Source organism: Myxocyprinus asiaticus, chromosome 47 (assembly GCF_019703515.2).
Source record: "Myxocyprinus asiaticus isolate MX2 ecotype Aquarium Trade chromosome 47, UBuf_Myxa_2, whole genome shotgun sequence".
Lineage (NCBI taxonomy): Eukaryota > Metazoa > Chordata > Actinopteri > Cypriniformes > Catostomidae > Myxocyprinus > Myxocyprinus asiaticus.
The window spans coordinates 334,024-347,728 of record NC_059390.1 but is presented as its reverse complement, the minus strand read 5'-3'; the positions used below and the strand labels follow the sequence as shown (position 1 = coordinate 347,728).

General features: G+C 38.2%; 1 protein-coding gene across 4 annotated transcripts in view; it reads right to left on the bottom strand.

The window, feature by feature from the left end:
• The window catches only part of LOC127436428 (epidermal growth factor receptor kinase substrate 8-like), a 66,797-nt gene that overhangs the window by 30,243 nt on the left and 22,849 nt on the right, over nucleotides 1-13,705 (bottom strand). For 2 of the 4 annotated variants that reach the window (XM_051690555.1, XM_051690556.1), the window contains exons 2-5: nucleotides 4,333-4,411; nucleotides 3,770-3,831; nucleotides 3,160-3,210; nucleotides 1,554-1,621 (exon numbers count right to left, since the gene is read on the bottom strand). In XM_051690555.1, the coding sequence (XP_051546515.1) occupies nucleotides 1,554-1,621; nucleotides 3,160-3,210; nucleotides 3,770-3,831; nucleotides 4,333-4,376 (225 nt within the window). In that variant the 5' untranslated portion in view covers nucleotides 4,377-4,411. Of the gene's footprint in view, nucleotides 1-1,553; nucleotides 1,622-3,159; nucleotides 3,211-3,769; nucleotides 3,832-4,332; nucleotides 4,412-12,919; nucleotides 12,999-13,705 lie in introns of those variants that run through there. The other 2 variants (XM_051690554.1, XM_051690557.1) reach the window with 2 other exon arrangements.

Sequence of the window (13,705 nt, the reverse complement as noted above, 5' to 3'; positions counted from 1 at the left end):
ATAAAAACGTTTTGAAAAAAATGCAAGCGTCCTGGCTCATGTTTTAAAGTAGTTAAATTCCTAAAACACATGTGTATGTATTACAAAGACCATCCACAAACAGCCGCTAAAGCAACCACCCAACAAGACAGTGCATGGGTAATAAGTATTATCAATAGGGCTGTCAATCAATTAAAACTTTATCAAATTAATTACACGGTATGCCGATAATTAATTGAAATAATCACAATTGATCGCATATATAAATATTTGCTTAGAAAGCCCCTCAAATAACAATAATTCAATAAATAATGATTAAATACTTATATTTAATTCATTATAAATAAAATATATATTATAAAAAATAATAACAATATAGATAATTAAAATGCATGACATCACTGTGGCAGATGGTAACACATATAACACAATAAGGTTCTATTTAATAACATTAGTTAATAACATTAGTTAACATGAACTAACAATGAACAGAACTTATTAAGCATTTATTAGTCTTAGTTAATGTAAATGTAAAAATGTATTCTAATACATTTCTCAAATCAAAAGTTGTGTTTGTTAACATTAGTAAATGCATTATGAACTAACAATAAACAATTGTATTTTTATTAACTAATTTTAAAGATTAATAAATGCTGTAAACAATAGAGTGTTAACTGTTAGTTCATGATACTTAATGCATTAACTAATGTAAGTGTTACCAAAAAGATCATTCACAAAGTGGCTTTAGTATGCAATATGTTGTTTATTTCCATATTATTGAACTTGTGTCATCTGACTACAGTTCACATAATCCATTTGCAATTGTCAGTCCGAGATATTTATTATGAGGGCTTTTCTAAGGAAGCGTCAATGCACACCTGCGTCAGACACTTTGAGCGTCTCATTTGCGTCGCATCATAAACATACCGTTCTTAGGTCGCTGTGTCATGATAAACATAGTTTGAAGTTTAGAAAAACACGTCTTGAGATCCCTGCATTCGTATTTGCACTCCATCAAGCTGTGTTTGAACGCAACTGTGTTCTCATCTTGTGCTGTCTGCTGTCGGTGAGTGTGGTTTGTTCTCCGTTTACTCACGTTGCCCAAACAGCTGGAGATTCGCTTACTGCCCCCTGCTGAATACTTGGTGATACTTCAAGCTTGAATTGCTCAGATGGAAGGAATATTCCTCATCACGGTCCGGGGACATGATTACTTGCGCTATTTGTTTCACGCGTTATTTTTTATAGAATCAATCGCACTGAATTATCGTGTTAAATCGACAGCTCTAATTATCAATACTATATAGAAAGGCTAGCATCATTCATTTATACATATATTACTTCATATTAAAAATATATTTATATTTAGCATCAACTTGATACCAAATAAGTGGTAGTTTTGACATTCCTACATTAAGATAACATTCAGGGCTTTGGTATAAATGTTGGTATTGTGACAAGGAAACCCTACGACAGGTTAATCAATCACTGTGATCAGTCCTTCACTCGCAATGACTCAATTTCAAAAGTGTCTCTTCACACAGATCTCAGATCAGACATATGGGCAGTTTTACCTCCACATGGTACTGCGTTGTGTCTGTCAGACTGTTGATGCTGTTCTTGGTGTAGTTTTTCCTTTGCTCTGAAAGAACAGAGGTCAAATTAAATGTCATAACATGAACTCTTTTTTTTAAACATTGTAAATAAGGCTGTCAGCCGATTAAATTCTTTATTCGAATTAATTACATGACATACTGATTAATCGCAATTAATTGCATACATCATTATTTGCTGAGAAAGGCCCCCAAATAAAGATAATTCATATAATGCATAATAATACAAATATTTATAAATATAATATGTAGGGCCTATAATAAATATATCATACAGATTGAAGTAAATTGCATTATTGTTGCAGATGAATAAAGCAGTGATTAGATGATACAGTGTCTTAAGAACTCAATATATTGTTTGTTTTATTCTCATATCATCGAACAAGCGAACAGTTGACAGCAATCATCGATGTGTCCAGTTCTCACAGGACGTGTTCTTGCGTTCCGTCTGCGCTGTATTTAATTGTCGCTCTGTGTACATGTGCGTGTCTCAGATGGACGTCTCACTGGTATTCAGCGTATATTTTTAGGATGCTGTGTCAAGAAGTGGAAACTTTGAAAACTGCGTCTCAAGATTCCTGTATTCTGTTGTACTTCCTTCTCTGTGAACGGTTTCTGCGCTGTTTGTGATGTTTGTTGAGGCGCGCTGACACCTACTGACGCGGCTCGTAAAAACAAATGTACTTCAAGCTTGAATTGCTCGTATGGTAGGAAAATACGTACTTTTAATACGACATGTCAGTGGGCATGATTAATTGCGTTATTTATTTTTTCATGTTTTTTTTAAATATAATTAATCATACTAAATTAAACGCATTAAATCGACAGCTCTAGTTGTAAAAGTACAAATGGAGCTGCGCGTGCCACACATTTATTGACAGCTGAAAGCAACATCAACTCAGCCTAAATATGTGATAAACACACACAGCGCAGGTGATGTGAAGAACTGCTGCAGGTGTAGATTATGTGTGGACCTGCTCATGACCCTCAGAGGTCAGGGGTCATTACATTTCAATGAGTACTCTTTACAGAGAGTATCAGATGTGCACACATGACACATTTACTGGCGTAGGAAACAGGAACTCTGGAAAACTAACAGGAGGAAAGAAGACACACAGCGGGAAACTCTGTTCACTTACAGATACAATCACACCAAATCAGTGATTGTGTGTGTGCGTGTGTGTTTTTTCTGTGAGTCTGTGTGAGAGTGTGTGTGTGCCTGCATGTATGTGTGTGTGTTTGTGTGTCTCTGTGTATGAGTTTGTGTGAGAGTGTGTTTGTGTGTGTATGTGTGTGTATATATGTGTGGGTGTGTGTGTGTGTCTGTGTGAGAGTCTGTGTGTGTGTGCCTGCATGTATGTGTGTGTTTGTGTGTCTGTGAGAGAGTGTGTGAGTGTGTGTGTGTTTGTTTATGTGTATGTGTGTGTATATATGTGTGTGAGCACGCGTGTGGGTGTGTGGCAAGATACAGGGAGAGCTGATTGAAAGACTAGATGTCTATGAAAGGTCATTCAGCACACACACACACACACACACACACACACACAGTCACTCCATCAGTTTCTACCTTTCTTTCTGTGTTTGGCAGAGGTGTGCAGGAAATACACCCCATCTGTACCTGAGAGTGATACGCAGAGCAGAACAAACCAATGAGATATCAACAGACACACACACACACACACACACACACAACACAAACACACTCTAAATGCAGGAATAATGCAGTGTTTTTTCCTGAATAACACACTCACACTTGCACACAGACACACACACACACAACACACTCTCACACACACACACACACTCACACTCTCACACACAACACAAACACACTCTAAATGCAGGAATAATGCAGTGTTTTTTCCTGAATAACACACTCTCATCTCTCCTCCAACATGTTGTCATGGTAATAGATTATTGTTTCAGCCCTGCATCTGATGGGTTCAGAGGTTCTACCCCTCTGCTAAGGGGTCAAAGGTCAGATAAGGCTCTGAAGAACTGAGATAACATGACGCAGTGCAGTACCCTCAACAGACAGCAGGAGACACTGTATACACACACACACACACACACACACACACACACACACACACACACACACACACACACACACACACACACACACACACACACACACACTGTACAGAACAACACGTGTATGTGTGTGACACACGTACCGTACAGAGCTTTAGCACTCGACTTTTTGGCAGGAACATCTGGAGACAGAGAGCTGTGACCACTGAGAGAGAGACACACACACACACGCACACACACGCACAGTTAGTTAGATAATAAACTGCTCCACCATACTGAACACACTTCCTCTAGTGTACTTGCAAGATTGTAAATTAATTAATAATCATAATGAACTCAGTCTGTTCTGAGACTCACTGCACTGCGAGTGTGTGTGTGTGAGTGTGTGTTGTGTGTGAGAATGTGAGTGTGAGTGTGAGTGTGTGTGCGAGCATGAGAGTGTGTGAGAGAGTGTGTTGTGTGTGTGTCTGTGTGCGAGTGCGAGTGTGTGTGCGCGCGAGTGTGTGTGTGTGTTAATGACTAAAGTGGACACTTGATCTGTTTCATTGTGTCAGTCACTAATTGTGAGAGAGATCAATAATGAATGTGTTCAACAGCAGCAGAGGAAACATTAATAAATCATCACACACATTTCATTCATCACGCTTGATGAGAGGAATCAAATCACAGTATAAACGTTGTTTTGTGATTGATGATATTGACTCACTTGATCTGTGTGGATGGTGAGGAGAGTTCTGTGAATCCGTTCATGTCTGGACTTTGGATTGTTCACACACGATCACAAACTGCAACACAATAAAAACACAGTGACTGCAGTATTTCATGCTACATATACAATGAGAAAAACTTCACCAGCTGCTAATGTTGTCACGATATGAAATTTCACGGTTCTCGATATAAATTTTGATACCACAGCAAAAAATATGCTAATATGGTAATGTGCTATTGAACACACAGCTTTAGCCTATTTAAAAAGTTACGTTTCAATGTAAATAGTAAATAAAAAAAATGCATGTTTCCTTCAAATACCTTCAAAGGTCCATACAATGCAAGTGAATGGTGACCAGAACTTTGAAGCTCCAAAAAGCATATAAAGGCAGCATAAAAGTAATCCATAAGTGGTAACGGAGTCCTAATGGGCAGGGAGGAGAATTTATAGTAAAAAAGGACTTAAATATTGATCTGTTTCTCACCCACACCTATCATATCACTTCAGAAGACATGGATTAAATCATTGGAGTCTGATGGATTACTTTTATGTGCTTTTTGGAGCTTCAAAGTTCTGGTCACCATTCACTTGCATTGTATGGACCTACAGAGCTGAAATATTCTTCTAAAAATCTTCATTTGTGTTCAGCAGAAGAAAGAAAGTCATACACATCTGGGATGGCATGAGGGTGAGTAAATGATGAGAGAATTTTCATTTTTGTGTGAACTATCCCTTGACACTGTGTAGCAGGAATGAGGGTCAGAACATCCCATAATAGTCCCAGTCTCGGTGGTAACGGTCCCAGTGTGTGGCAGTTCAGGCTCATGTCCTTCAGTGTCATTAGAAGACTGAACTCAATCATGGCTAATTATACACACAAATCCTGAGAGACAGAGCTGTCAATCAAGCACACACACAATTAGGCCTGTTGTGATAATGAAATATTATTGTGCATTTCAAATTCTAATCATTTTCCTGTGCAAATAAGGGAATTAAGGGAATATATATATATATATATATATATATATATATATATATATATATATATATAACGCTGTGTTTTTGTGTCTCATTTCCCGATTATGTGACACTCCAAATGAACTCCGACCATCTGAGCCGCACCGCGGACCGCACTCTCCAACCGCTTCTGAAGTGCTGTAATGTCTGTGGAGGTTCACAACAAATTTTACACTTTCGCGTAATACTAAATGTTCATGGCCATTACAGGTGTACACACGCAGCGTTAATGACATGCAGTGACACAGAGATGTCCACTTAAGGCCAAAGTACACTTCGGTTGTCTGCGTTGAAGATCGCTCCGCACACAGAAGTTTCTGTGCAGGCCAGATTGTATTTGTTTTTGTCATCTAGCCAAGTACAATCCGAATGTCCGGATGTGTTCTTGCTTCACCCGTTTTATCGAGGATGCATCGAGAAGTGACTTGTGTGGACTTGGGAGAGCCCAGTATCCCAGAATGCATTTCGCACCAACCAGCGGCAATGGCGGAGGAGAAAGCGCACAAAATATTTGTATTTTATCCGAAAAACAGCAACATGACTGTATCATTGCATGAGTCCTGTAATACACGAGCATCCTGCTGTCTAGACCTCCCCTGTACCTGCAGTAAGTACATCATCTCGGTACAACAAACTCCTCAGTTTCTGACTAAACTCAATATATGCTTTAAAATAAACATAATTATCTACAGTTCTCAAAACATGTCCAAATATACAGCTGTGAAGGCACTAATAGGCTACATCGCTTTTCAGGTTAGTCTGCTCAGGTTCTTCCATCAATGGATAAAGACTCCAATAAACAAAATAACTCCAATGCTTCTATTTGCGATATTTGGCCAACATCCTGAAACCCATAATCATTATCAGACAGGTGAGGAAGAACAATATCGCCTCGCTATAATTCTGTGATCATTTCTTCTCAAGTTTCTGTCATTTTTAATGCTGTGTTAGTACAAAATATAATGATTGTTTACGCTTAACCGGAAGTTCCGCCCACAAAGCATCATGGGACTCAGGAATATTGTGGATAAATAAGCCTATAAGTAACAGTGTGTGTGTCTCCTGCACCCTCCAGTCTCTGTGATCTTCTTCTCTCTAGATTGGACTGGAGTCGCTCCTTCAATGCAAGTCTATGGGGTTTTATCAGGTGAAAGTAACAGCACATCTCACCTCACGATTCCAGTGTCATTCATGTCTGTGGCACAAACGATGCTGCTGGTTAATGATCAGTCAGTCAGTTCACTTCCTGGAGTCGCAAGACTATAATTAGCAGGCTGATCTGACTGATCGACTAATGAGTCCGACTGAGAGAGTTAGACCGATCCAAAGCGCGTGTGTGTGTGTGTGTCAGACATCATGATGTAACAGACTGCAGCTCATACTACAGTAACTTTACCTGTGAGATGACTGAATTATTGAACTCAATGTAAACAGTGCCAGCAAGGGTCATCAAAGCAGCGGCTACAATTATGTGCAACATTATTTACAACTTAAATGAACGTAACCCATCTAGTAACACACACACACACACACACACACGTCACACACAGAGATGTTTCAGAAGAACACATATTGTCTGATAAATGAAGTGTACACTACACATGTTGACATCACTCATACACTTATACATTTACGCAGCAGAGGTGGAGAGGGATCTACATTTACATTTATGCATTTAGCAGACGCTTTTATCCAAAGTGACTTACAGTGCCCTTATTACAAGGACAATCCCCCTGGAGCAACCTGGAGTTAAGTGCCTTGCTCAAGGACACAATGGTGGTGGCTGTGGGGATCGAACCAGCAACCTTCTGACAATTTATTTTCACATACCTCCTGAAAACTGCTTGCGTACCCCTGGTTGGAAATCACTGGTTTTATCCTTTATACCCTTGCATATGCTTTGACAACACATCTGAACTGAAACTGGATTGACAGAGAGAGAGAGAGAACATTTTAATATCCCACAGCCTTAGAGACAGTGGGTGAATATGTTTTATGTATATTACCCCAGTGTGACACCCCAATGTTCACCACAGTGACCCTCAGTTCATGTGTGTATATTAATGTATTTGTGTGTATGTAAACATGGCAGTGGTCTTCAGTTATCTAAACACTGTGGTCAAGCAGTTCTGATTTTTTATTTGTTAAATTGTTCATTAAAGTGCTGTTCTGTTTTTACACAACCTCTGCTTTGAAAATATTGTATTGTTTACAGTCATGCCAATAAAGCCACCTTAAATTTAATTGAGAAAGACAGAGAGAGGGAGAGAAAGAGAGAGAGAGGGAGAGTGAGTGAGTGAGTATGTGTGTGTATGAATGATTGATGATGTCACGGTCCAGTTTTCCTTAAGCGGGTCACACTGATAACACTGAGATGAGTGGAAACACTCAAAACTAAAACAACTGTTTTGATGATCAAATTCATTTTTCACATTCACATATTCCTTCATGTTTTACACACTTTCACTCACACACACACCTAATCTTCTGCCAACAGTTATTGAGATGTCATGAGAGACTCGCTGTCTGACGAACGAACAAACAAACATACAGAATCATATTGAATTACAGGAGAGACAGACACACAGACAGACACCCCGTTTACACCTGGTATACAGGTGCATCTCAATAAATTAGAATGTCGTGGAAAAGTTCATTTATTTCAGTAATTCAACTCAAATTGTGAAACTCGTGTATTAAATAAATTCAATGCACACAGACTGAAGAAGTTTAAGTCTTAGGTTCTTTTAATTGTGATGATTTTGGCTCACATTTAACAAAAACCCACCAATTCACTCTCTCAAAAAATTAGAATATGGTGACATGCCAATCAGCTAATCAACTCAAAACACCTGCAAAGGTTTCCTGAGCCTTCAAAATGGTCTCTCAGTTTGGTTCACTAGGCTACACAATCATGGGGAAGACTGCTGATCTGACAGTTGTCCAGAAGACAATCATTGACACCCTTCACAAGGAGGGTAAGCCACAAACATTCATTGCCAAAGAAGCTGGCTGTTCACAGAGTGCTGTATCCAAGCATGTTAACAGAAAGTTGAGTGGAAGGAAAAAGTGTGGAAGAAAAAGATGCAAAACCAACCGAGAGAACCGCAGCCTTATGAGGATTGTCAAGCAAAATCGATTCAAGAATTTGGGTGAACTTCACAAGGAATGGACTGAGGCTGGGGTCAAGGCATCAAGAGCCACCACACACAGACGTGTCAAGGAATTTGGCTACAGTTGTCGTATTCCTCTTGTTATGCCACTCCTGGCGTCTTACCTGGGCTAAGGAGAAGAAGAACTGGACTGTTGCCCAGTGGTCCAAAGTCCTCTTTTCAGATGAGAGCAAGTTTTGTATTTCAATTGGAAACCAAGGTCCTAGAGTCTGGAGGAAGGGTGGAGAAGCTCATAGCCCAAGTTGCTTGAAGTCCAGTGTTAAGTTTCCACAGTCCGTGATGATTTGGGGTGCAGTGTCATCTGCTGGTGTTGGTCCATTGTGTTTTTTGAAAACCAAAGTCACTGCACCCGTTTACCAAGAAATTTTGGAGCACTTCATGCTTCCTTCTGCTGACCAACTTTTTAAAGATGCTGATTTCATTTTCCAGCAGGATTTGGCACCTGCCCACACTGCCAAAAGCACCAAAAGTTGGTTAAATGACCATGGTGTTGGTGTGCTTAACTGGCCAGCAAACTCACCAGACCTGAACCCCATAGAGAATCTATGGGGTATTGTCAAGAGGAAAATGAGAAACAAGAAACCAAAAAATGCAGATGAGCTGAAGGCCACTGTCAAAGAAACCTGGGCTTCCATACCACCTCAGCAGTGCCACAAACTGATCACCTCCATGCCACGCCAAATTGAGGCAGTAATTAAAGCAAAAGGAGCCCCTACCAAGTATTGAGTACATATATATAGTAAATGAACATACTTTCCAGAAGGCCAACAATTCACTAAAAATGTTTTTTTTATTGGTCTTATGATGTATTCTAATTTTTTGAGATAGTGAATTGGTGGGTTTTTGTTAAATGTGAGCCAAAATCATCACAATTAAAAGAACCAAAGACTTAAACTACTTCAGTCTGTGTGCATTGAATTTATTTAATACACGAGTTTCACAATTTGAGTTGAATTACTGAAATAAATGAACTTTTCCACGACATTCTAATTTATTGAGATGCACCTGTATAAGTGCATTTCAGGTGATCCGATCACATACGTTCCTTTTACCCAATATATATCATATGCTATACCTACTGATTTAGATTCATTTAATTTATATCCTGACACTATATTACATCCATTATTACTGTAAGAGATTGATATATATTAGTCACATATAATATAACATCATCAGCGTACAGTGATAGCTTATGTTCTTCATCTAGGAACAGTCCCTTATTACTTATAATTAAAGCTAATGATTCCATACATAAAATAAAGATCAGTGGTAACAATGGGTCTCCCTGCCAAGTCCCTTTATATAAATTAAACACATTTGATATTGTCCCATTTACTCTTACTCTTGCTTCTTGTTTGTACATCATTTTTAACCAACCCAAAAACTCTAAGATATATGGTCATGCAAGCCTTTCAAAGGCATCTAAAGTCAGCAACAATAGTAGTTCTTGAGATTTACATGCATACTCTATATTATTTAATGTCTCACATTATCCTTCAATAACATATCTTGACTGGTCCGGATTAATCAAATATGCAATTACCTTGTTTAATCTGCTGGCGATAACTAATGTTAAAAAAAAATGTATATCTGTATTTAATAAAGATATCGGTCTGTATGAAGCACATTCTTCCAGATTATTTCCTTCATTGTTTTAATATGATGATGGAGGAATTCCAAGTGGAAGCATATTCATTTTAAAAGGCTTTACAAACTAATTATAGCTAATTTAAATTCTTCTTCTGTTATTGGTTTAATAATCTCTGTATTTTGTTCACTTGTCGTTTCAGGTAAATCAATATTTTGTAAAAAAAAAAAAAAAAAAAAAAAAAAATGTATATTCTTCCCATTTGGGATTTCAGTTTCTGGTGTACATCATTTTCTATAACAATTAACAAATTCCTCCGCCACTGACTGTTTTTCTTTTTTTTACAATATTTTCCCCTTTCTCATTTTTAACTCTCACTATAATTACATTTTTATTTGTTTCTTGCTAGTAACTTTTGTGCCGTTAGGCCACTATCTTGATTCTTTTGTTTGGTAAATATCAACGTTTTATAAATTGTTTCAGATAATAATTGATCTAATCTGCCCCTTTTAATTTTTAATTAAATATTCTCATTCCTACTTATGTCTAGATTCTAAATCTCTAATATGTTTTTCTAATTGCATTATTTCTTTGTCTCTCTGTTTATATGCTGTAATTCCTATAATTTCACTACGTTTAAGCCTGATCGCGATTATTTGATATTGTGCACTTCAAATTCCAATCACATTTTAAATGCACAAATAAGGGAATTTTAAGCGAATATATAGGATAAATGTTGTCAACGGCGCATTTGTGTGTCATTCAGTTGATGTCCGAGTGTCACTGAGCAGCATTGCCGATGTCAACCAGCAGCTCCTGTCCGGAAGAGCGTGTGAACCATTTCTCTCATGCATACGCCGTTAGCAGATTCACAGCAAATTTCCGGGAAAATACAAACGAACAAATATAAACTTTTTTTTCTCCCCAATATGGAATGCCCAATTCCCAGTGCGCTCTAAGTCCTCGTGGTGGTGTAGTGACTTGCTTCAATCCGGGTGGCGGAGGACGAATCTCAGTTGCCTCCGCGTCCGAGACCGTCAATCCGCACATCTCATCACGTGACTTGTTGAGAGCGTTACCACGGAGACGTAGCGCGTGTGGAGGCTTCACGCTATTCTCCGCGGCATTCACACACAACTCACCACGCGCCCCACCGAGAGCGAGAACCACATTATAGCAACCACGAGGAGGTTACCCCATGTGACTCTACCCTCCCTAGCAACCGGGCCAATTTAGTTGCTTAGGAGACCCGGCTGGAGTCACTCAGCACACCCTGGATTCGTTCATTGCTGTTTTTATTGTTATTTTATTACTGCCTGTTTACTAGTCTTGAATAATTACTTAAGAACTTGAAACCATTCTTCCGTAATTAACATATTAGTTCGTGTTATTTGTTGTGGTTTTGAAGCTGGTATTGAGAATCGTCAAATTTCATGACCGACTACTGACACTGTGGTATTGTGATAATGTATAGACTTTACTGTACATGGTAGATGTTGCTGCAATAACATGATGAAAAAGTAGTTCTCATTCCATAGAACTATGATCATCCCTGCTGTTAATGATGGCAATGGAGGCTTTCCTTAATTTGACTACCATATGTAACATAATATAATTATCATATGACAACAGCAATTTCAAGTTCAAGGAAATCCACGTTAAAAAGACAAGTTTTTAAAAAGTTCAATAAATGCATGATGTTTCCAAAGTCAATGAATAATCGTGATCTCAATATTGACCAAAATAAATCATAATCACGATTTTTGCCATAATCGAGCAGCCCTAGCGGATACACAAACAAACAAACACGAGAACTTCACAGATCTTCATCAGTGTGTCTGATATGAACATGCACACACACACACATCTGAAGCTGCTTTAATATGGGAAATCCACTAAAATAATGGATGATTTTGCTTGAAATGTTGCGTTTGTGCTTAGATTAAATTTCAGCCACATCTGGGAGAAACAGCACAACGCTTTCTTTGTCTTTTTTCTGGTTTTGTTGTAATTTATTATCATGCACTAACACACTGACATAGTGATTGATGTACGTGGTCATGAAATTAAGAGACCCTCCACTCGAAATCCCAACACAAGTGCTCACAAGAGACGCATTTAAGTGACCAGGTGTGAACAGTGATGTGTCTCGTCTGACCACATGTGATCAGATCACACGAGATGCATCTTAAGACCAGGTGTCATCAGGGTCTGAGAGACACAATGCATAACATTAAACACACACACACTACAGTCACATTGTGGATGTAACACCCAGAGGACTCCCAGAATTATTTTCATAAACAGATACCAGTGTCATAACAGTCCACACAGAGATACACGAACGACACTCATAAAAACTGACAAGTTCTAAACCTCGGACACATCAAAGAGAATGTAATATTTCATCCAAAGACAAGCAAGTGTATTGTGTGTTGTGAAGGTCAGTGCAGTAACTGTTTAACTCAATACAGTCACACCTACAAACTACAGCAACTAAAGTCAAAAAGACAAACATGGGACAGACATCACAAGAGACAATAAATGAACTGATAAACTTCAAACACTAAAAGCACACAAGTTTCCTTTCCTGACAGGAAACTGTAACAATATAAAAGATCTACATGAGCGTGATCAAATCCAGTGATTCATAAAAACAAACACAATATTCAGGAATCATTTCCTACCAAGATCTGTATTTCTTGTAATCTCAGCGCAAATAGAACTTATTACAACCGCACACCCCTCCATCTGTCTGATCCTCTAAGGAACTGAAACATGTATTGATTTATGTCAATATTACCTGTTCACGGCTTCAATATGATCAATGTGAGACGCTCCATTAGCCAGAGAAAGAGTGCCATGGCCTAGTCCTGTCGCTGTGGAATCTTTAAGAGGATTTATTTAGAGATTTACAAACTCACACAGGTCTGTGATTATCCACTACAGAGCAAAGCATGCTGGGATTCACAGGACTGGAGCGGCTGTTTGAAAAGTTCATGACAAATCTTAACAAAAACAGAAAACACGAGTTCCTCATCTGCTTTATCCTGAATTGGAAGGTCTTTTGATTTGTAATAAAATACACTTAAATGAAATAACAAATGAAATACAATAAAAATAGACTACAATACATTTAAATAGATGAAATGTACAATTGTAAATAAAAATTATTAAATAATAAAAATAAAATAATACCATAAAAAACTCTTGGACCTTAATGATGTCAGCTTTAATATTATAATCAAATGTCTAACAGAGTAGAAGCTCGTTTGTCTGATGAGTTATTAGCCAGAGATGTTCAGATCCGGGTTTCATTTAATTGATTTTATATTAACCAGCAGTGGGCACAAGTTAACCGAGCAGTCGGGCACGAGTGCTCGGCTAATATAAAATCAGTTAAATTAATCTGTCAAAAACAGCAGGTCACTTTGTTCAAGCGTTTCTAAATCAGGATGCGGTTGTCTGTTTCTAATGTGTCATATTGATTTCAAACAGGTGAGGCTTATTTTATATTTCAAGTGAAACTTGGGTTGTGCTGAGAAGTCAAGCCAATAATAATCAAAGCGAATCATTAAACTCAATTAAG